Here is a 23,301-nt window from a genome sequence, read left to right on the forward strand (position 1 = left end):
TGATTTACGAAATTACAACACGCATTATTGCGATCAACGCAAAATGACTCATTATTAACCTTACAAATAGCAGATATTTCGAATATATCCCGACTTATCGTGACACATGCGTCATTTTACCCGCCTTTCGTGACAAAGACAACGATAACGGTGGTGGAAACTTATTCGTAAGAGGCTACGCAGTTCACTTAATTCGAAGTGAAAAGAGTGAGTAGTTTGACACAGAAAACTACTGAGTAAGTCATGCAAAAATAAGTTAAATCTCCTTGAGTTCTCGGAAAAAAGGTAATAGGTAAAATAAATGAAAGCGCGGTCACTCTGATATCGACCAATAATGACTGCTTTTTTTTTATAATCAGAGACATTTTATTTCCCACTTTCCGGCGTTGAAGGCTATAGTTTGGTAAAAAATTATGATACATCACATATCCTGATGTTAGCCGAACAGTTGGCATGTGTTATGTATACGCCTATGGGCTACAAGTTGTATACCGACTTCGGCCCCCATCATAAAAGTATTCTGTGGTTTCACCACATTACATTTTTCAGCCATGCTGTCAATTTGCGGGTAGTTGTGGAACCACAGAGCGCACTACAGGAAAAGCGAGCACGCCAGAACAAAACGATGCAGCGGAAACTGACAAGAATTGTGTTTTCTGACTTCCTGTGCTGGATGCCGATCTGTATCATGGGAATGATGAAAGTGGCCGGTGAGATTTTGCTCTGGGAAGAAGTGGTAACGTAAAGTAACTTTTGAGGAGTAATCGAGGTTACCACTATCACTGCCTACTCACGTGTCAAGTTTGTTGATTTTACTGCCAGTTATACGTAACGGATTTCACACAAAACTACCTACTTTGTAGACTTTTGTAATGTGGAAATTGGTTTGAAGATATCCTTTCATAACGTGTATGTTCGGAACTGTCATAACGAATGGTCGAATTAGTACGAGGTCACTTGCATATATTTTTGGAAAATACATTGTCCATTGTCATTTTGCATTCGTCGCGAAGATAGATAACGTAATTCCTCATGTTGTCAAACTGCTAAGAGTATGCGATCCCACAAAGCGTAGCGAGCAAAGTGATCAGAATTTACTGAGTCGTGAACTAGAAGTAATCTGCATCTGTTCCTGAGACTGCTCACAGTTCCTAATTTTACGAACCACTTGTATGATTCGAATCGAACGAATATAATTCATATTAGGCCTACTGGTGAACAATTGGTGCAAGGTTATATTTTATCTTACCGATTTAGATGTGGGTTGTGTACGGCGTACCAGTTTCTATCAACCTCATGAGCTTTATTATCCCATGCTAGACTGAGGATATTTGCGCTATACAGTTGCCCACGTTGTTTAAAAGATCTACATATGTCTAGTCGATACAAGGCCTCTTTTTGGCTATAGTTCACTTTTTATTCGCTACTCGATTCAGAATTCAATGTGTAGTCCAAATATCTCGCAAAGATAAATGACTTTGAATCGTACCTAGTACGTTGAAAGTTTAACTTTACCTGGCATGTGACTTCACTTGACTCGGATCCACCTTCAAAATCCGAGAGACTTGACTTTAATCGAGTCCAAATGTGCCAAGAGAACTGAATATTGACTCGAATGTAATGACCTGATCCTCTAATTACAATCGTCATCCCGTGCATAATCATCGTATACTCGAAATGGTTTAGTATACTTCGCATAATTTAACCACTCCACCATTAGAAGTTTATATTTAGGCCTACATATACAAGACTCACAAAAGCGACAGTTAACAATTAGCAACCCTTAATGGTAAACTGTGATCACTTGTGTATTTCAGGAATATCGATCAGCAACGATGTGTACATACCATCCGCTCTCATCATCGTCCCCATAAACAGCGCTCTGAATCCGTTTCTTTACTCTGACCTTCCTGATATAATTCTGGGAAAGATGCGGAATGCCGTCGTCAACACGTCTTGCACAACGAAAACGAGCGAAGACGCGGTTAAGCCTGAGAGACTGCCCATGCAAAAAATCGAGGCGAAACAAAATTAAGACCATAGCACATTTGCAGGTTTTTGACTTTGAACATAGTATATGAACGAGAAGCTTTCCTTCAGCTTTAGCCGTCGATATATTGCATTACGGCCGACCTTACTCATTGGGATTATGATGAATCATTTTGTTTCATGATTGTACGCATATATTCTTGATCTGTGCGGAATCACATCAACAAGAAAAACAAAGAAATATTTGTGTCCACTCATTTTCCCGTGTGTATTTCGCCTGAAACGTATTACTATAGCATCTTTTCATAATTTATCTATTGCATCAATCTGCATTGTAATCTACCAAAATTCGCAGAAATCCTTATAGGGTAGGGCGGGCAACTTCTTTAATCGTCGGGCCGGATAGGGCAAAAAAGTAGCCTAATTGGAGCGACAAATTCTCTGGTTCGTGGTACAGAACTTGAATATAGCTTTGAATACAACATCCATTGTAATAGAATATTCATTGAACTCGAAGATGGATTCCACAATCGGTAAAGTAACCGCGTATTAATCCAACTACACAATGAATAAATCGTATAAAATGTTAACTTTAGGTTTAAAGCATAGAGACCAAAAACAAAAGTCAGTGAATTTATTAACGTAATGTACTTCAAGATCTGTAGAGTGTCAATGAGACATATGTGGTCGATCAAAGTTATTGACAACTTCTTTGAACTCTACACTCATGTTCATGGTCGAAAATGTTTTGTTGAAAAGGTATGTAGACACGAGGGGCCAGATTATCATGTAAGACCGGAAATTGTCTTCGTTCCGCACAGAATGCCGTCACGGACCGTATGTTGCCTGTCCCTGATATAGGAACATCGATAATAAAATTCAGCTTTAATCAGTTTTCTTGATCCAATGCGTCACAACCACAAGCAACCATATCCAATTGAAAATTTTCAGCGGCGATGATCAAGATATTGGATCGTACATTGCATTGATATCATGAATCCCCTAAATATTTCGTTACAAGCTGTAACGCATCAAAATGAATGTTTTAAAATGAAGCTCTGTGGGTTCATACCCGTTCTCTAGAATGCGTTCGCCAGGACACCCTTTTAGCATACCGCTCACGTGAACCGTTGAATCATTGAGTTGATTACCATCGCTGTGGTTTAGTTGTTTCAATAAAAGAGCTAAGCGAACCTCTTAGAGTGATCAGTACGGCTTTCGCGGACCTAGGAGAACGCGTCTACGACCACAGCATGCCATTCTCTACTGCTGAGTCGACTTCGTTTAGCTGGACTAGACAGGCAGTGTTAAACGAGCGGTGCAAGCATACATTACGTAGTGTTCATGCGTACCACTCGAGGAGGTTTATTTGCTCGATAAAAAAAGCCACTTTAACATATAGGGCACATCTTGAATCCTGATAGGGTTGCATTTAAAACGAATGGTGTTTTAAAACACTTTGTTTAGAACATGTTCTAAACAGTGTTTTAAACGAATGCCTTTTTTAAATTTTTTTTTAAGTTGTAAAATTAAGCCATAATTGTGTAAATACTTTTCAAAAATCATGTTGTATGAGCCTACGGATAATTACCACCCGATATAGCCGACGTATATCGATATGGGATGGTTGGAACCCTCAAAATAGCCGGTTCAACATTATTAGTAGGCCTACCGATATTTCGTCAAATGAGCTATATTTTCCCTATATTTTCAATTGTCAATGTCAATTAACTTTGACGTCACAATTGAATATTCGTGACGTTATGGCTTGGAAAACAAAAACAAAAAACAATAAAAACATGTTTTTAGTTAGGGCCTTGTTTTAAACATACTTGTTTTAACTGGATGTTTGTTTCAAGTGCAACCCTAAATCCTGATATATTCCGAATGGAAATTATTTGTGCTCTGTGACATACAAGAAACTGAGTTTCTGTTTTATTCCGGAGTTGTCGAATTTTATTATGATCGACTTTCGGTCTGGGCTGTTATCAGAAACCGCATACACAGATGAGCATGTAGTCTAGATTGACCTCTATTTTACTTCATTTGACTGATTTGAAACATGTACTGTTTATACGACGCACTCCATCGAAGTACATATATACAAAATAATTGTTAAATAAAAAAGAAGTATATTTAAAAAAAAACTATCAGAAATGCGATTTCATGCTATTGTCATTTCAACGTAGATTTGATCAAGAGTGCCTGTGAAACGGCTCTGTTACACGCAACTAATTCGTTAATTAATCCGTAATAGATTTTACGAATAACTTTCTGTTCTACCTGTTTTTATTTTATACTTGACGCGAGACTCGACCTGAAAGACGTTGTTATACTACATCGATGCAGCTGACTGGATGACTCGCAGGAGCCCCTAAGCATCGTACCTCTGCAGCTTGTATCTTTTTTTAATGCAATTCCACCGAATAAAACTCCTTTCCCTCTCTCTCTCCAAAATACCCTTTAAAACGTCATAATCGATTTGTTTTAAAACCCCTGAACTTTAGATACGGCGTGCTATATGTTTCATGTCAAAACTCAAATATAGTATCCCGAAAGGAAATATTAACTTTTCGTTGTCGTTAAGTACCTATGTTAGGTACACCAGTGTGTCATTTACAGAGGTGGTCAGTAACGAAGTACTTCTACTTTTTGGAAGTACTCAAGTAGTTTCCCTCTACTTCTGGTACTTACTCAAGTAGATCTGATTTTCTCTACTTTTGCTTCTACTTCGTAATATGTTGTGGTCTACTTACTTACTTTTCGCTATTTTAACTTTGTCAAGTAGAAGTAGTTTAATCCCCCAATACGAAAGATAGCCTGAGGAATTTCGGGGCTGTTTTCACGGAGTACTAACATTTAATATTCATAAAAGCCAAGTAAATCCCATAAATTTTGATTCGCTTTGCGCACAGTAGTTATAGAGTGACAACTATGTTTTCACGAACGAATTAGTGAACATAATTTAGGTACCGGGTTGATAATGGTTCCGCTCACACCGCATTGTCGCCCATATCCAATATTTTATCACAGTAAATATGGCCCACCATAACATTTGAAACTACACCGTTTCGCAATTTAGCAATTACCTATCCTATCGTTATCTAGCAGCCCATGACGTGTCCTGCTAATCTGGAAAATCCGGCTTTTTGGAACGTTACACCTGTTTTAGTGGATCGTCTTTGAAGTTTTATGGACAAAAGATATGAAATATATATTTCCGCTTTTTAGAAGTGGTATTTGTATTTCACTTTCAATTCCGATTATGATACTCGGAGTCAGACATGGGTTATTACTTCATGAATGTAATCGATTGCGATTACGATTACTTCTGAATGACCCTATTACGATTACGATTACGATTACAGCAAAATCAGGAAGTAGTCGATTACGATTACGATAACACTGGAAAAGTAATCACGATTACTCACGATTACATTTATTTTGCATTTTAGAAGTTATATCGGAAGACAATATATGGATTGCGCTGAAAAGGCCTAATGAGATAACAAACTTCCTTTAAAATAGATGCGTCATTTGCTTGTTACGTCATAATGTACTTATTGCCATTTTTATAGAGGACGATTTATCGCACCTAACGATTTGCATTCTTGCCAGGTCCCTGACTGCCGCACCCCAAATTTCCCAATAGCGTGAGGAGCGAGCTCGAAGGGGACTGAAAAGTATTTCGCAGACCAACATAAATTATAGAGTATTTTCGAGAGATTAAATTGACTTGAAAATTCTCTCTAGATAAGCTTGATTTTGAAATGCATACGTCTTTCCCTCAACAAAAAGCATACATAATTTGTAGTAGGGCTGCATTTAAAACAAATGGTTGTTTAAAAAAACGTTAAAAAAAAACTAAATCGTGTTTTTTCAAGTTGTAAAATTATGCCATAATTGTGTAAATACTTTCCAAAAAACATGTTGCATGAGCCTACGGACAATAACCACCCGATTTAGCTGACGTACATCAATATGGGATGGTTGGAACCCTCAAAATAGTCGGTTCAACAGTTATAGTACAGATATTTCGTCAAAGGAGCTATATTTACCGTATATTTTCAATTGACGTCGTGGCTTAAAAAAACAAAAAGCAAAATAAAAATATGCTTTAAACAAGGGCCTTGTTTTAAGCATGTTTGCTTTAAATTGATTTTTGTTTTAAATGCAACCCTAATTTATAGTAATGGGCATGTAGGTTCCAGTCAATACCGTGCCACGACACACCAAAAGACATATGCAGTTTCGACCCAATACGCGGCTTCAAGAAGTGTGCTACTAAAGAAAGACCTTGGCCGAAACTTTGGGTATGTGTCCATTGTCAATAGCCGCGCTGTGTGGGCGTGACTAGTGGTCCGGTCCTTCCAATTTGAGCCCAGAATGAAAATGCCACCCGGGTACCCACAGAGCATTAAAGACATGACAATTTGCGTTTGCGTCTCACGAAAGTTTTTCTTTTAGTCTGCTACGTTTGGGATGCAACAATATCTTTTGATTATATAACAGACCGGAGGTCACGAATTTAACAACATACACTAAAGTAATTAGAACAGGATACCAGACGTTATAATTATAAATTACGTGCCCCCAACTCTCCAGGTAAATCTGAACATCGGGGGCAGAGAGAGGAATAAAAATTAATAATAATAAAATGCGATTACCAATATTATTGACGAAATTCAATCTTCAACTTGAAAATATCACCCTATGGGGGCCAAAGACCAACGTTTGGACTGGGGACGAATTGTTGTTCTGGTCCTGATTCTAGTTGCACGCTACCACGCTAACATGATATATAAGCCCGTGGCTATGGCGTCAGGCCCCAATGCTGAGTAAAGAATTGCGAAATGACGATTGGCGCCGTTTCAAGTAGGGTCATATGAGAATAAGATGAAGCGAACATAAAATTCTACCTTCAACTTCATACAGATAATGTACTGCAAGCTGCCGTTACGAGAAACGGCAAAACGGCTCGGTTGTGATATATATCAGCAGCTGTTGATTTTCAATGCTTCGTTGTGTAATGTTTTATTTGACGAGTACAAAATTTCAAATCTTTGTCCGGTGGACGTACGTTAGGGTTGTTCAGAATTGATCGACTTTCAAAATGTCGTGGTTTTCAGTCCGATTCCCATGCCTTATACCATAAAAACATATTCTAGGTACTTTTTTTCGTAATTCATCCCTTGCATCCGTGTGCACATTGAGCTGGAAGAATATCGGCTAAAAATAGGGGATTCCCCTAAAATTTGAGTGTCACTATAGAATGTAAACGTGGAATGGCAGCGACCGATTTTGCAGCTTCGTTCCGCTTCACTGAGGCTTTACTCAGACATATTTTACGGCAGCTACTGTAGGATTTATGGTAATCCAAAAGTCGTCTTCCAGAGCGCAGAATTACCTGAATCTGGTATTGATCGAAAGCTACTGTCACACTGACTCCGAAAATGTAAATGAAAATATGATCAGGCACTGGGCCGCTAAGAATTCGCCCTTCAAGTCTGAATTATCGGCATTGTCCGAACAATCGAAGAGCCGCAATGGGTCATTGTTGTGGTCATTGTTTTGCGTTCATCCGATTGATCTGAACAATGCAGATTTTAAATGTTGAGGGTGATTTATCATCTAAGTACGGAGCCTGATCGTATTTTGATTGATATTTTCGGAATCAGTGCGACAGTAGCTTTCGATCAAGACCAGATTCAGTAAGTTCTGAGCTCTGGAAGACAACTTTTGGATTGCCATAAATCCTACTGTAGCTGCCGTAAAATAAGTCTGAGTAAAGCTTCAGTGAAGCGGAACGAAGTTGCAAAATCGGTCGCTGCCATTCCACGTTTACATTCTATAGTGTCACTATTCGAACTAGGCTAGTAAAACGTCATATATAAGCTGGTTTTATGTAGCTATTGCGGTTGGAGTGCTACATAACCTCACTATAGAAAGTATTGTCAGTTCAGGACACCATTTTCATGTCCCACACTGCCTTAGAACTCCTCAAAACTGCCTAAGACTGATAGTCATTTTGTTGGATCACCTATCCTACACTCCTCAACCCTACCCGAGGTTGTTCATCAATTGCCGGGATCACCACGTGCAAGAATACAACTGTAAATGTTTCATTCACTCACAGCCACATTATAAACATCACATTGTTCAAAGGAAACGAAACAAAAAGGCAAAGAAACAGATCAACTTGGCAAATACTACTTAAATCAGGTCCGGATGAAATGGTTGCTTCAGAGAAATCGTCATATCTGTTCCCGTTATCTTCCACGGCTTGTAAGAGGCTCGCTCGCTGTTCTTTGTCATCTGTTTTGAAAGCATCAAAGTCGGTATTCAATTTCATCAAACGCTCTGCTGCGCCGTTAACTATTTCAACGCTACTCACAAATTCTTGAGCAGTCACGAAATGCGAATCAGTATGCCATTCCGAAACTGGAAGACTAAACCAATCATGTTCGACATGTATAGCATTGAATAGAAACCATGATTCCGGTTCAATCAAAGCAACCATACTCATTGACTCAGAGACAGAGTCAGAGATTAGACTCAGAGGTATAGCCTACCTCTGCGAAATTGTTCAAGGATTGGCATTTGCAGCAATTTAGCAGCCATCGCTTCCTTCACTTTGTCAGGAATCTTTGGTTTAGCCGAGAACATTGTTGATACCACCGTTTCCTCGGTGAGATGCCAATGATGTTCTCGCATCTTTTTACATGCCACATCAGCAATGTCAAATCGCACAATGAAAAGTCTGTCATGCCATGAAGGAATTTGAGATCAATATACTGTGCGTCACATGCATTACCAGTTTTCAACCAAGCTCGGACATAAAACAGGGCAACTTTCTAATGAACTCTTCAGAATAGCCCATTTGCTCTCTCCACATGAACATTTTTGACAGTACAGCACTTGACTCATCCATCCAGTGCTATTAGTAGCACCAGGCTTGCGAAAACGATTATCAATATATTGGGCAGCTACAATCGCCAAGGTGCCTGTTGCACATTCTCTGTAGTCATTTATTATCAAGACTTCTTTCTGTTTTCCATTATATGGCTTCATCAGTGGAATTATTTCTTGCTTAGCTTCATCAGATTTGATCGCCAACCAGCTGCATTCATCAAACTGAAGTGTTTTAGAGCTTCTTAATTGATCAATATCTTTCCTCTTCTTGGAAGGTATTAAAATCTGTGTTTTCAGGGCCTGTGGTCGCAGATACAAACACACTTCACTTCCAGACCTCCCCGGATGACTAGTTCATAAATATGATGGCGACAAGCAGAAGTAGAAAGTAGAAAACTTTCCTGTTTATCAATTCTTCAAGTAACAGAACCGCACCTTTATTTTTTCCATTGTTTGAGGGTGTTGTGTCAAACACAAGAGCTCTGACATTATTTGTTAAATTATAAAGTTCCAGCAGTTCTAATGACAGATCAGCCTGTGCTTTTCCTGTAGCACTCTCCAGAGTTCGATTGCCAAGAAGTTTGCCTTTCTCAAATGCGTTGGAATACGCAGACTATGCCAGCACTGCCAAGGCCTCAAATTTCCCTCCGAAACGACTTCTAGTGAGCTTTGCATCCCAGTGCAATGCAATGTGCCAAGTTGATCTGTTTCTTCGCCTTTTTGTTTCGTTTTCATTTGAACAATGTGATGTTTATAATGTGGCTGTGAGTGAATGATACATTTACAGTTGTATTCTTGCACGTGGTGATCCCGGCAATTGATGAACAATCTCGGGTAGGGTTGAGGAGTGTAGGATAGGTGATTCAACAAAATGACTATCAGTCTTAGGCAGTTTTGAGGAGTTCTAAGGGAGTGTGGGACATGAAAATGGTGTCCTGAACTGACAATACTTTCTATAGTCAGGTTATGTAGCACTCCAACCGCAATAGCTACATAAAACCAGCTTATATATGACGTTTTACTAGCCTAGTTCGAATAGCGACACTCAAATTTTAGGGGAATCCCCTATTTTTAACCGATATTCTTCCAGCTCAATGTGCACACGGATGCAAGGGATGAATTACGAAAAAAAGTACCTAGAATATGTTTTTATGGTATAAGGCATGGGAATCGGACTGAAAACCACGACATTTTGAAAGTCGATCAATTCTGAACAACCCTAACGTACGTATACGTACTAGGCCTACATAGGCCTACTGCTCGCCAAGCAGCAACGGTCAAACTGCGTTCAACTAAGCATAACCATTAACCAAACATCAATAGCCTACACCAGTTACTATTTTAAACTAGGCTAAGTGGTGCTTAATTATCCTGCTGCGAGATACCGGCGTGTGAAACGTTTTGATAACCTGATATACAGCCAGGGCATGGTATGGAACGTGAATTATCCATACTCCATACTTGCCTTACTCGCTCTATACCATACTTGCAATTTTCCATACCATACTTGATACATATTCCATACTTTCAAATACTAAAATATTAGAAGTATATTTCCTTTTCTAGCACCTATCTTATTGATATTTCGGATGTCATTATTGCTTAAACTAGCCATGGTGCGAATCTAACTCCTGGTAATAGTTTTACAGCGTCTGTTTTGGTGAGGTTTAGTCCACGGTGGTGTGGTGCCGTGTAAGTCTACTCTACAGCTTCCGCGAGCAAAATGAGATAGTCAGCAGATTCTTATCTAGGACCGTCCATAAAGGGACAGGTATCATACGGCCCGCGACGAGATTTTGGCCGGCCCGCGACAGTTTCCCGTCTTACATGATAATGTGACCCGCGGCCCCAGTCAGCCGAAATTCCGCACCACTTGCTCAAACGTAAAATTTTAGTGAATGCGTAACATGTAATTATATAGGTGCGAGAGTGGAGCTTACGCATAAGTTCGTCGAAGCGAGAAGACTTGCATTATCGGCATTTATGATGTACTCAACCCTAATGAATTGATATATCGTGGTAAATTTTGGGAACCGGACTTATGAAACGCTTTGAAATCTTAATTAAGGATTGCACCGTGAGTTAGTTGATCAGAGTGAAGCAGACATGGCTACCCCTGTATGACAATGCTGTTCTCAAATCCACATTGTATTATCATTATCGGCGAGAAAAGGTTTTGAAGCGACATTGCTGTCGATAAAATACATTCATCAAATACGATTTATTCCTTGCATATATGCGCGAATAATGTATCCATTCAGCAATCCGGCTTGCCAAGTACCTAATTTTCCTATATCCGGCCCACCGTCTGGCGAGCTTGCCCGTCTCTGCTCCATAAGAATATCATCGCATTTCCGCTACATTGGCATGATGCACATGCAAGTTTGAAGTAAATACTCGCAAAATAATTTATATTATAGGCGCACCCATAAAATATCCCAGCTACAGGCGATCAATACTGCAGCGATTTGCGTGATTATTAGTACAGCATGTGGTTGGGGTTAGAGTGGCGAGAATTTCAAACTATGTCTACCCCACTCCCTAATTTATAATCCTAATGCGAGAGTGTTTGAAATATGACCAATAAGATATCTCGGTATGCAAATAGATAAATGTGCGGAGCGGACAATGTTTCAGAAGAAATGTTATCATCAATCGCATTCAGCAATTAGTACGTTGCATCGTGATTGCTTGTGAGCTGTCGTCACTCAAGGAATGAGGTATAGTTGGAGTTGCCTACATTGCCAATTATTGCGTCACATGATAGACTATGCTCGGAGACGTCCTGTCTAGACTGAATAGAATATCATATCAACATTACTGTTGTCATTATTATATCACAAAATCATGTCATTTCAAGTGCTCCTAAAACCGTTGCACAAGCGCGTATTTGTACCAACACATCGTTCAATAGTTCACGTTCACACATAAAAAAGCGATCGTATTCAGTGAGCGGCGATCAACGTACGATTCATGAAGCTTGCACAGATCACGATAAAATGTATAAAATACCAAAGTATGGAAGTATGGAAATGTCGTTCCATACCATAGATTAAAATCTTCCATTCCATACCATACTTGCATTCTTCCATATTCCATACCAAAATATCGATCCATACCATACCATACTTCCATACCATACCATACTATACCATGCCCTGTATACAGCACGGCGGGTGTTCTTGCAATCAGACTCATGTACGTACATCGAATATCTATTTGCTGTGGATACTTCTTACGCAATGACTAGCAAAGCTAATGGGCTACTTCTGACGTAATAATGAGCAATGGCATTTGAAAATTAGATATTTGTGCTATCACGAGCCGGTATAATATCTCTTCTTTGTTCACGAATGTTCAGTTTATGTCATAGTCCTTGTACAAATAAAAAGTAATCGTTCTTTCACAAAGAAATCGTTTCGATATGGGAAGTAGTCGATTACGATTACGATTACTTCGGAATTTTTTCGAATGTAATCGATTGCGATTACGATTACTTGAAAATGCTATAATCGTCGTAATCGATTACGATTACTAAATGCGATTACCTTATGTCTGCTCGGAGTATCATACTTTGAGTTCCAATTACTCTCAGTTCTTTTGTCTGCAGAACATACATGTTGGAGCATAAAAGCAACTGTAGTAATGCCTCTATTGTCCGAAAATAGAGCTACACTAAATATAAATTTTACGATCCACAATATTTGTTATTAACGTTTACTAATCGCGAAAAGTGTTGAAACCGTATCCGATACAACTTTTCCGTATTGCTCTTCGCCTAAACTTGGGGCCTTATATTATGGGGTAGCGCCATGCCATGATATTCTCTAAAACCGGGTCTTCTAGTAAACAAAGGGTTATTATCGCATTTTCATATCAATGCTATAATTTGTATCCCATGACGCGAAAGAATGCTTCTTCTGTCGAAAATCGATACCTCTTGGGATGCATCAATACGAATCCAGCTCTCTGCACCTTGCGCATAGCTCAATTTGCAGCTTTTTTACAGTCCATGCGAACGAATTAGGACTGTTTTCAAAACTACTTACTTACTTGAGTAGATTTAAAGTCATTCAATTCTACTTTTACTTCAAGTAGTTTCAGGTGGCCTATGGAAGAAGTACTTCTACTCGTACTTGAGTAAATTTTTTCGTCGCTACTCCTACTTCTACTTGAGTAGCTTTCTTGACTACTTTGACCACCTCTGGTAATTATGCATTAGGGTTGTCCAAAATTTGGAAAATCTCAAGAATGATGGGTATCAATGTCTCATTCTATAAATTATTGATAAAAAACCGCAATGAGCCTGGATTAAGCTCACAGGAACGTCGTTAAGATTTGTCGCAAAGCGTTTGAAAGTAGCTGCCGACGAGTGGGCGTACCAGCGACCATAGAACGGCAACAAGACTAGTAATCACGAAATCACGGCTCTCGATTGGCTAAGATCAAGTATGGTATCACTTAAAAACACTATTTATAATATTTATATATATATATGTGTTGTCTTATTTCAGAAATGCGATGGGATTCAAGATTGCCTATCTGGTCGGGACGAATGCCATAAGGAGTGCTTCAATAGTACTTTTTCAGACGGAAAGGAAATGATAGCAAACACAGCGATGTTCGCTCTCGTGTGGATCATTAGTAAGAAAATCTACGATAAATCCTTATTGTTAATCGAAGAGAAAGTAAAGCGACAGTAGGTCACTTTTTCAACTTTCAACTCTTTCGTCACTGTACTCTACGTATTAGTTTTCCCTGCAGTCTGTTATTGTATATTTTTAATGCAGGTATCTTCGCAATCATCGGATGTTCGACTGTAATCGGGATGACGATTTGGAGTTTGTCGAGGGCGCGACCGACATCTGGTCCAAATAGTGTATCGGATTACACGATACTCGTTAGACGGCAAATATTGAGTTTGTCGTTATCTGATTTTCTCGGTGGGGTACAAGCGATACTCGTTAGTTGTGTTTCGTTCGCATAATATGACCATTTGTTACAGATCTACACATTGTCGATCTGCATAGAAGCTCAGATGCTGGATGATTGCTACACTGTGCAAAGCCGGATATGGAGAGGCAGCTATTCGTGCTCAGCACTCGGGTTCATTTTGGTAACCGGATCAGAACAATCTGTCTTTACCATGGTCTTGATTGCAATTCAGAGGGTTCGCGCTGTGGTTAGGTAAGATATTCAGCATTGGTAATGTCGGCCCTATTTGCATCGGTTGTTTCTGTAGGGTAGAGTGGGGCAAAACGCCTATCGTAAGGGAGAAACGCCATAAAATCATCCGTGCTATTCGAGTTGGTCTAAATTTCATAGTATCAACGCGAGATGTCGTACCTTATCCAATATGAATGTATGGAAAGCTTATGTATCGTTTATCAGCAGTAAAATCATGATTCATCCATGTTCGTCAAAATGCCGTTTTGCCGCATGGGTGGGGCAAAACGCACACGAAGGCGTTTTGCCCTACTAGGTCTTACAATTTACCCACTGATACTCTGTTGAAGATTTCTTTTTCATTCGTATACAGTTATACATGCTTACTGGCCCACTATAAATTGGATCCTGTACAAATGTTGCGACCCAAACATGTAATGAACAAAAAACAAGCTAATGAACGAAAATCTAAAATCAGACGTGCCAAGGCAAATATTGTGCTGAAGTCAGTCAGAAAGGTCGTCGTCCTCAGAATCACAATTTTGACAAAGGAAATGGCGATCTCCAAGCGTACATTCTTGATGTGCCCATAAATGGCAAATCAGACACTGAATCCATTTTTCCCTGGGCCTACTATTACGGAACGGCTCAACGCAAATCAAGCAAGGCCATTCTTCGTCATCTCTTTTGTTTTTGGGTGGACATTTATCCTTAGGCAGCTTCTCCTTTTTCGATCTCTTTGTAACCGGCTTCGGTGATTTAATTTTTTATAAGGTGATGACGTAAGCACTTCTGAGTTTTCTGCTTTCCTGGATCTTTTTCGTTTTGTGGCTGATTTAACCGGCGAACATAACTCGTCTATAGCTTCCCTTGCCTCTGAATGTTTTGAAGTTGAAGCCATGGTAGTTGATTTAACTGCCTCACAATCCGTGTTATTGGTGGTTCCCCCCACTTCAACTATACTTGGGTCGGTAGTGGAGGAATTATCTTGGCAGTTGTCAGCATTTCCGGCATGTGGGTCTGGCTCATCGGTCATTTCGGACGCGATGAAGTCTTCGTCCGAGGAAATATCTTTATTGAATGGCCAAAGTCCACAGGCCCTGAAACCATTGACGGATTTCTCTACCGTAGCACATCTGTTGTAAGCAACAGCAAAAATCTAGGCCATATCGAAAATTGGTCCGCGATTCTGCTTATTGTTGGCTTGATAAGGCATCTGCGATCTAAATACGATATGGTCTCAAAATAAAGATCAAATTGGGACAAGAATCACGCGTGATCCTTCCTTAATTCTTTGCGAAAATTTTGGCACTCATTTTTCTCTTTTGACTGGATCTCCGCATTATGCCCATTTCTCTATTAATCAGGTGAAAGCATGCAAGGCGTCACCCATTCTGCCTCCATTTGGCGCCAAATAAAAGAATCTAAACGTGTTGACTTCTTGCGTCCATTACGTATTTACAGACCCTTCTCGCAGCCAAATATTAATCGACAAACGGACGCCTTACTCATGGTATGGTTCATAGCTATAATGATCGGGCTGATTCCACTGCTACCCTGGTTTGGAGATTATTTCGTTACAAGAATCGAGTAAGTCCTTGCGCTTTTCCATTGTGCCAACGTTTACCTTCATCATCAGCACCTACGTGTCGTCTATGTGTCAAGAATGCATACCAACGTTAACTCCTAATGGATATACATTTAACATCTCCGGTACCCTATGATAAAATGCATCCGAATGGAGATTTAACAGTTCCGATATTGTTTAGAGACAATGCTACGTAACCTGTTCCAGGGCTCTTCAACTGGGTGTATCGTACGCCCGAGGGTGTACCATAAATATTTAAAGGCTGTACCGCTCCGATCGGCATTGTAATCACAATAAATAGGCATGTTTACTCTTCAAAACAGGCTGAACGGACGTGCAATATCGTGCAACGTTCATATCAAATCAACTGTATGCATCTTGTAAATTCCATTCCATTTGTGATGTCATAAGGACATGTTTGTCCTCATCCTTTAACTATCGAATTTAAACATTACATCCGATAACACTGGTCGACATGATTTTTGTTTTTTGGCCGAAATGATGACTACTAAGTCAATGTTCGTACGCTGTTTACGAATATGAAGTCGGTTTTTTCCTATCACGTCAAGATTTTTCATAATCTGTGATTTAAAAAGTTTGCATTTCAGTGCTAAAAACAGCCTGTTCTGTTCCAATTTAATGAACAGCAAGCCGGTCAAAAATTACCGTCATATTGCCTTCAGCCAAATGGAAAGTGTGACGTCGACCAATCGCTGTGAGCCATAAGATTTGCTTGTGTGCAGAATCCACACCATATAAGACACTTTGATGCATATTTAATGAATAAGTCATCGATACCTTAAATAGTATGTAGGCCTACTACATACAGAGGTGGTCAAAGTAGTCAAGAAAGCTACTCAAGTAGAAGTAGAAGTAGCGACGAAAAAATCTACTCAAGTACGAGTATAAGTACTTCTTCCATAAGCCACCTAAAACTACTTGAAGTAGAAGTAGAATTGATTGGCTTTATATCTACTCAAGTAAGTAAGTAGTTTTGAAAACAGTTCTAATTCGTTCGCATGGACTGTCAAAAGTTGCAAATTGAGCTATGCGGAAGGTGCAGAGAGCTTGATTCGTATTGATGCATCCCATGAGGTATCAATTTTCGACAGAATAAGCTTTCGTCCGCATCATGCGATGTAAATTATAGTATTGATATGAAAATGCGATACTAACCCTTTGTTCACTAGAAGACCTCGTTTTTGAGAATATCATGGCATGGCACCCTACCCCATATTGTAAGGGCCGAAGTTTGGGCGAAGCGCAATACGGAGAAGTTGCATCGGATACGGTTTCAACACTTTGCGCGATTAGTAGACCTAAACGTTAATAACAAATATTGTGGATCGTAAAATTTATATTTAGCGTAGCTTTATTTTCGGAAAATAGAGGCATTACCGCACTTGCTTGCATGCTTCAACATGTATGTTATGCAGACAAAAGGACTGAAAGTAATTAAAACGCAATGTATGATACTAGAAATTGAAAGTAAAATACAAATACCACTTCTAAAAAGCGGAAAATATATTTCATGTCTTTTGTCCATAAAGCTTCAAGGGTGATCTGCTAAAACAGGTATAACGTTAAAAAAAGCCGGATTTTCCGGATTGGCACAACAAGTCATGAGCTGCTAGATTACAATATGCGAGGTAATTGCTAGATTGCGAAACGGTAGTTTCTAACGATATGGTGAGCCATATTTACTGTGATGAAATATTTGATATGGGTGACAATGCGGTGTAAGCGGAACCAAGAAATCTGATACCTAAATTATATTCACTGATACTTTCGTGAAAACATATTTGTCACTCCATAACTACTGTGCGCGAAGTGCAACAACATTTCTGGGCTGTACTTGACTTTTTTGAACATTAAATGTTGGTACTCCCAAGAATTCCACAGGCTATCTCTCGTATTGGGGGATTAAACTACTGCTACTTGACAAACTGAAAATAACGCGAAGTAAGTAAGTGTATCGCAAAATATTACAAAGTAGAAGTAGAAGTAGAGAAAATCAGATCTCCTTGAGTAAGTACCAGACGTACAGGAAAACTACTTGAGTACTTCCAAAAAGTAGAAGTACTTTGTTACTGACCACCTCTGATTACATATAAATAGTACGCACTAGTAACAGCTTTGTTCCCTGCTTAATTATATTCTTGAAACTGGACGACCCGGATTCAAAATTCTCTTCGTGTCATATTGTTATCATGCAGTTCCGCAACACATGTTTCCACAAAAATGCCTATTTCGCAAATCACTGCAACGTACTTATTTCAAACACTTTTAACAATCATGACATGATCAGACCTCCAACTTTGTAGTAGTATTCAACGAACTACCTCTTCATGTTGTCACAGAAGTTCCAACCAGCCAACACAAAATCATAACCAAAATGCGCTTGAGAACCTCTATGGTGATGTAATCGAAGTGAAAAGAAAATTTAACAATACTGAAGGTACCTCGTACCGTAACTATAACTGAAGAGTTCAAAATCGGGATATGAGCAACGAGCAATAAGCATTCTTTGCAGCTAAACGACCATTAAGCAGTCTAAAACGAATAATAATAGCATAATGGTTTTCGAAATCGCTGGCATTCTAGTATCATCGTGATTTAGTAAGTCGCATATTTTCAGGTTCACCGAGAATCGGATCTTCAAAGCAATTAATAATGATGAAACTGAATATATGGTTACTATTCTCGGGTTAATACACCAGCGTGGGAATATGTATGCCACAAGCCGACTAGCGTATGTATCTTGCTATAATTCCATGTTTGCATGTCATGACCACGCCTCTGCAACGCTTTTCAGCGGAACGACTAACTGGGGAAAATTGGCAAATCTGGTCAACGAAGTAAACCCGAACATATCCATCACTTACAAGTTTGGATACTACTCAAGTCACGCCGTCTGCCTTCCGACTTTCTTTCCCGACCCGCAAGTCGATACGGCGTGGGGATACACAATCTTCCTTCTGATTGTAAACTTCATCGCCTTCCTCTTCATCCTTTTCTCTTACATTATATTGTACCAGTAAGTATAAATACTCAGAGCTGTTAATCGTAGTCATTGTTGGTACTCAATGACGTTATTGATTCAAAGGTGGAGATTGTCTCAATACCGCATATAGGCCCTACTTTTAGTATTGTAGATCGAAAATGCATCGTCCATAGTCCGGCTCAAATTCCGGACACTCTTTAGCGCCAACTAGCGGATTTTGAAATGAGGTAATAGCACATCGTCTGTAAATTTGGCGTCACAATAGCTAAGCTTTGCCTATTGATCAGAGGTGGTCACGATCCGGATCAGAAGCCGGAGTATGTGTTAGTGTGTTGAAACCAGACCGAAATAACATTTCTTCAGCTCACTCCCTCCAAATAAACAGTGATCTTTAGCCCACCATACGGTAATCGATACAAATTCTGGATAGCTTACTATATGCGTCTGGTTTCTATGCTCATCTGGTCGTTAAATTTTGCGAATTAAAGCTGTCTATAATATTGAATATTCCACATATTACTATAAAATTTTGATCGTCTCTCTGCCCACATGATCATGGTTAGCGGTGGAGCTGGTGGAGGATGATGCGACTTCGAAACTGCAGGAAACGTCATTGTACATAGTAAAGTCATGCCATCTCACACGGATAATACTATTTAAGAGCCCACCAAGTATCCTTGCCCACGTTGCCTTTGGGATAGTCGGGCTACCATAGAACACTGCAAAAAGCAAATGTGGCCAAAGCGAAAATAATTTGTTGTTGGAGAGAAAAACGTAAGGCAAACTCGGTGGATTAACCCAAACGAAGTGCTTATGCCTCTCCTTCACATAAAACTTGGCCTTATAAAGCAATTTGTGAAAGCATTAGATAAAGGTGGTGACGCATTCCTGTTTCTCCAGAACTTGCTTCCTGAACTAAGAGAAGCTAAAGTAAAGGCTGGCGTATTTATTGGCCCACAAATTAAAAAGAGTCTCAAGTCGAATGATTTTAACCAAATGCTTAATGATGTTGAAAAAAAGGCTTGCGATATCTTTGCAGATGTGGTAAATGGGTTCTTGGGCAATAACAAGGTAGATGATTATGCGGAACTCGTTGCCAATTTGATAAGTCGTATGGAAACATTGGGGTTATCATAAGTCCTCTTTCAGGAGGATTGGTCCTCCTTTTTCAGGTTTTTGAAAATGAACGTCCGCCGAGGACGCCCAAATGTTCTCCTTTTTCAGATTTTGTCATCTTTTTTGAGAATTTCGGTCAAATTTACTGTCAAATTGAAGTGAGATACAGTAAATCAGCACCGAGGTAAAGCTCCGGCGGACATTTCGGAGCGGAGCCGGAAAAATGATTTTTTATTTTTTAGTCAACCGACCACGAAGTGAGATAAATTTACCATTTTCTTCAGATTTTTCTCCGGAATTCTGGGTTTGAAAATTTTGAAAAAGTGTCCGCCTTTCCAGATTCCAAAATATGGTAACCCTAGGAAACATGAGGTGCAGAATGTCCATAAAATTACAAATGCTTGATTCTCACTCGGACGAGTTTAAAGACAATATGGGAGCTTATTCAAAAGAACAAGGGGAACAATTCCATCAAGACATAAAATAGTTTTAAAGGAGATACCACGGGGAATATAATGAAAGCATGATGGGAGATTATGTCTGGGCCTTGTTGCGAGAAAGTGTTGATGAGATTGTAGAGTACACAAAAAAATTCCACAAAACATCCCATTTTAAACTGACTTTACACTTGAACTGTTTTAGCCTGAAATATTTATTTGGTTTTGCATTTATCATTCAACGACTTAACGACGGTAATGATTCGGATACAGTTAATACATTTATGTGCAAATTTCCATATCCCAAATGCCTTTTCTAAGTGATTTTATTTTAATAACAAAAATTCTAATTCGTTTCCTATTATTATGCAAACTCAGAATCAACCCTTTGCCAGACAGTAAAATAGCCAAAATTTGACTGTAATTTGGTTTGCGAAAAAGCAATCGAGAGTTCTTAGTCGATGTCAAGCGAATAAAAATGGACTTACAGCAATCAAAGACTGTTTGGTAAATATCTAATTCCTATTGGGTAAATACAGAGTGGTCAGAAACGAAGCACTTCTACTTTTTCGAAGTACTCATGTAGTTTTCCTCTACTTCTGGTACTTACTCAAGTAGATCTGATTTTCGCTACTTGTACTTCTACTTTGCAATATTTTGTGATCTACTTACTTACTTTTCGACTTTTTAAGTTTGTTAGGTAATAGTAGTTTAATCCTCCAATCAGGAAGTTAGCCTGAGGAATTTTCGGGGCTGTTTTCACGGAGTATCAACATTTAATTTTTAGAAAAGTTGAGTAAAGCCCAGAATTTCTGTCGCGCTTTGCGCTCAGTGGTTACGGAGTAACCAGTATGATTTCACGGAAGTATCGGTGAATATAATTTAGTTAGCGGGTTTACGTGGTTCCGTTCACACTGCATTCTCGCCCTTCGCCCATATGAAATACTTTATCACAATATGCCTCAGCATAACGTTTGAAACTGAAGTTTCGCAATCTAGCATTTACTTATCATCCTAATCTAAACGTCCATGGCGTGTCATAATCTGTAAAAGTGGACTCTGACTTGTTTTTAGTTTCAGGGCTGTTTTAGCATACCCCCTTTGAAAATCTCTGGACTAAAGACATGAAATACATTTTCCGCTTTTAGAAGTAGTATTTATATTTCAGTTTCCTTTCCTAGTATCATATACTTTGAGTTCTAATTGATATGAATTCTTTTCTATGGATAAGATGCATGTTGAAGAATAAAAGCAAGTGTAGTAATGTTTTAATTTCCGGAAATAAAGTTAAACAATATGGCATTTTTACGATCCATCATATTTTTTATTAACGTTTACTAATCGCGCAAAGTGTTTACACCGTATCCTATAAAATTTCTCCGTATTGCTCTTCGACTAAACTGCGGGCCTTACAATTTGGAGGAGTGCTCCATACAATGATATTTTTTAAAACGTGCTGTTCGATTAACAGAGGATTAGTATCGCATTTCCATATCAATGCTATCATTTTCATCCTAGGATGCGGACGAATGCTTATGCTGTCGAAAATCGAATACCTCCTGGTATGCATCAATATGAATCAAATTAGGCACCTTTCGCGTAGCTCAATTTGCACATTTTGACAATCCATGCGGAAGAATTACGATCGTTTTCACAGCTACTTACTTACTTGACTAGATTTAAAGTCAGTCAATTCTACTTCTACATGAAGTAGTTTTAGGCTGTTTACGGAAAAAGTACTTCTACTCGTACTTGAGTAGAATTTTTCGTCGCTACTTTTACTTCTACTTGAGTAGCTTTTTTGACTACTTTGACCACCTCTGGGTAAATCAGTATAACCATGCACAATATTGCACAAACTAGCAAATTCAAATAATTACTCTGCTAACCCCAAAATCAATGTTTGGAATGAACTATACTGATTTCTCAAAGTTTCTCGGTGAAAGAGATCAAGAAATATCAATTTGAACCCAGAAACAAAAATCGTGTTACATGTTGTAATCAGACTTATTTCCGTAAATGACGGTTATTTTTATTCATTTTGAGAGCATTTTTTGCGAGGGCGGTGTTCCACACATTAAAATCAATGAATCGCGCGCGACGCGAAGAAAAATTTCAAGCGGCATAAATCTGCCCAAAAATAATATTGTTTATGTTGATTTACGAAAAAAAAATTGATCCTATCTCAAGCCTTCCAAATTCCGGACATTTAGGCATATTTTAGAATTTCCTCCCGGACGCAGTTTGAACAGTGAAATTCCGGACATGTCCTGGAAATTCCGGACGTATGGCAACTAGGTATTGTATCCTGCAGCGCACTGCGTGTCGAAATCGAAAGGGCACTGTACTGTACAACTTTTGAGAGAGATGCCCTTTGCACGTTAAAGATGTTTTGAAGCTTTTTGGCAAAAATGATTGACTACATAAGTACATATACTTGTATTTGAGAGCTGCAAAATTAAATCGTCAGAATATTTCTTCATTGTATGATAAAGGATAATACTGCTTACGGCTGTTACCCCCATTCATGTTGAAGATAAGAGCTTGGTGCGGTACTAAATTTAATATGAGCAAATCTCTACCACATTCTCAGTTGATTTACTCAAAACACAAAGCAATAAAACAAATCCCAATACTATTAACTTCCCCGTATCGCCAATTGCAGAGGAGAATTTGGGATGTGAATGTCGATCTCGAACCAAATGCTACGAGCCCGTAGGCCTTACCCGATGGCTGTTATAACAACCTGGATTTGATCCCGAAAATAGCACATACTATTATACCGTTAATTAGTCGAGTGGTCTAATAGTGAAGTCTCAATCCAAAACCGGACTCCGACCACTTGTCCATGGTTTTTACTACAGTCCTTAAAATAGGGGGCGCCAGACCCAGGCAATTTTTGAAAGGGGGCGCTGGAGAATAGGAGGTTAAGAACCACTGGTGTAAGCGGTGTCTTATGAAAGCCTAGAAGTGGGCCGTGCTACAGGTCGACAGCTACGGAATAAAAATGAAGAAAATGTAAATGACCATGGTAGTCGACAAACGCCATGAATAGGCTACCACAAACAGCATGGGAGAAGTTTACGTCG

The 23,301-nt window shown here is 39.1% G+C and overlaps 3 protein-coding genes and 1 long non-coding RNA gene across 4 annotated transcripts in view; 2 read left to right on the top strand and 2 right to left on the bottom strand.

Annotated features, from left to right (window-relative positions):
- LOC145458778 (uncharacterized) overlaps nt 1–23,301 on the top strand; it is a 264,884-nt gene that overhangs the window by 97,606 nt on the left and 143,977 nt on the right. The window lies entirely within an intron of this gene.
- LOC145459414 (uncharacterized) overlaps nt 1–23,301 on the bottom strand; it is a 229,606-nt gene that overhangs the window by 92,921 nt on the left and 113,384 nt on the right. The gene's annotated exons all lie outside the window — the stretch shown is intronic.
- Nucleotides 7,850–8,725, bottom strand: LOC145459469 (uncharacterized). The gene is made up of 2 exons (XM_080338105.1): nt 8,562–8,725; nt 7,850–8,304 (listed from the first exon to the last, which is right to left on the bottom strand). Exons 1-2 carry the CDS (start codon nt 8,701–8,703, stop codon nt 8,120–8,122), a joined length of 327 nt encoding a protein of 108 aa, XP_080194231.1. The 5' UTR covers nt 8,704–8,725; the 3' UTR covers nt 7,850–8,119.
- On the top strand, nt 12,055–18,696 carry LOC145458661 (relaxin receptor 2-like). The gene is made up of 7 exons (XM_080337097.1): nt 12,055–12,099; nt 13,416–13,545; nt 13,692–13,849; nt 13,907–14,088; nt 15,532–15,657; nt 18,294–18,407; nt 18,471–18,696. Exons 1-7 carry the CDS (start codon nt 12,055–12,057, stop codon nt 18,694–18,696), a joined length of 981 nt encoding a protein of 326 aa, XP_080193223.1.

Source organism: Botryllus schlosseri, chromosome 16 (assembly GCF_051294905.1).
Source record: "Botryllus schlosseri isolate E-star chromosome 16, Bs_hap1, whole genome shotgun sequence".
NCBI classification, from domain to species: Eukaryota; Metazoa; Chordata; class Ascidiacea; order Stolidobranchia; family Styelidae; genus Botryllus; species Botryllus schlosseri.

Excerpts from the sequence above, each read along its gene's own strand:
- LOC145459469 (XM_080338105.1), bottom strand. The coding sequence starts at position 8,703 with ATGCGAGAACATCATTGGCATCTCACCGAGGAAACGGTGGTATCAACA. Across the intron at positions 8,305-8,561 it reads CCTTGAACAATTTCGCAGAG|ATGACAAAGAACAGCGAGCG; the intron begins GTAGGCTATACC and ends CTTTCAAAACAG.
- LOC145458661 (XM_080337097.1), top strand. The coding sequence starts at position 12,055 with ATGCCCTGTATACAGCACGGCGGGTGTTCTTGCAATCAGACTCAT. Across the intron at positions 14,089-15,531 it reads AGGGTTCGCGCTGTGGTTAG|ACCCTTCTCGCAGCCAAATA; the intron begins GTAAGATATTCA and ends ACGTATTTACAG. Across the intron at positions 18,408-18,470 it reads TATGCCACAAGCCGACTAGC|CGGAACGACTAACTGGGGAA; the intron begins GTATGTATCTTG and ends AACGCTTTTCAG.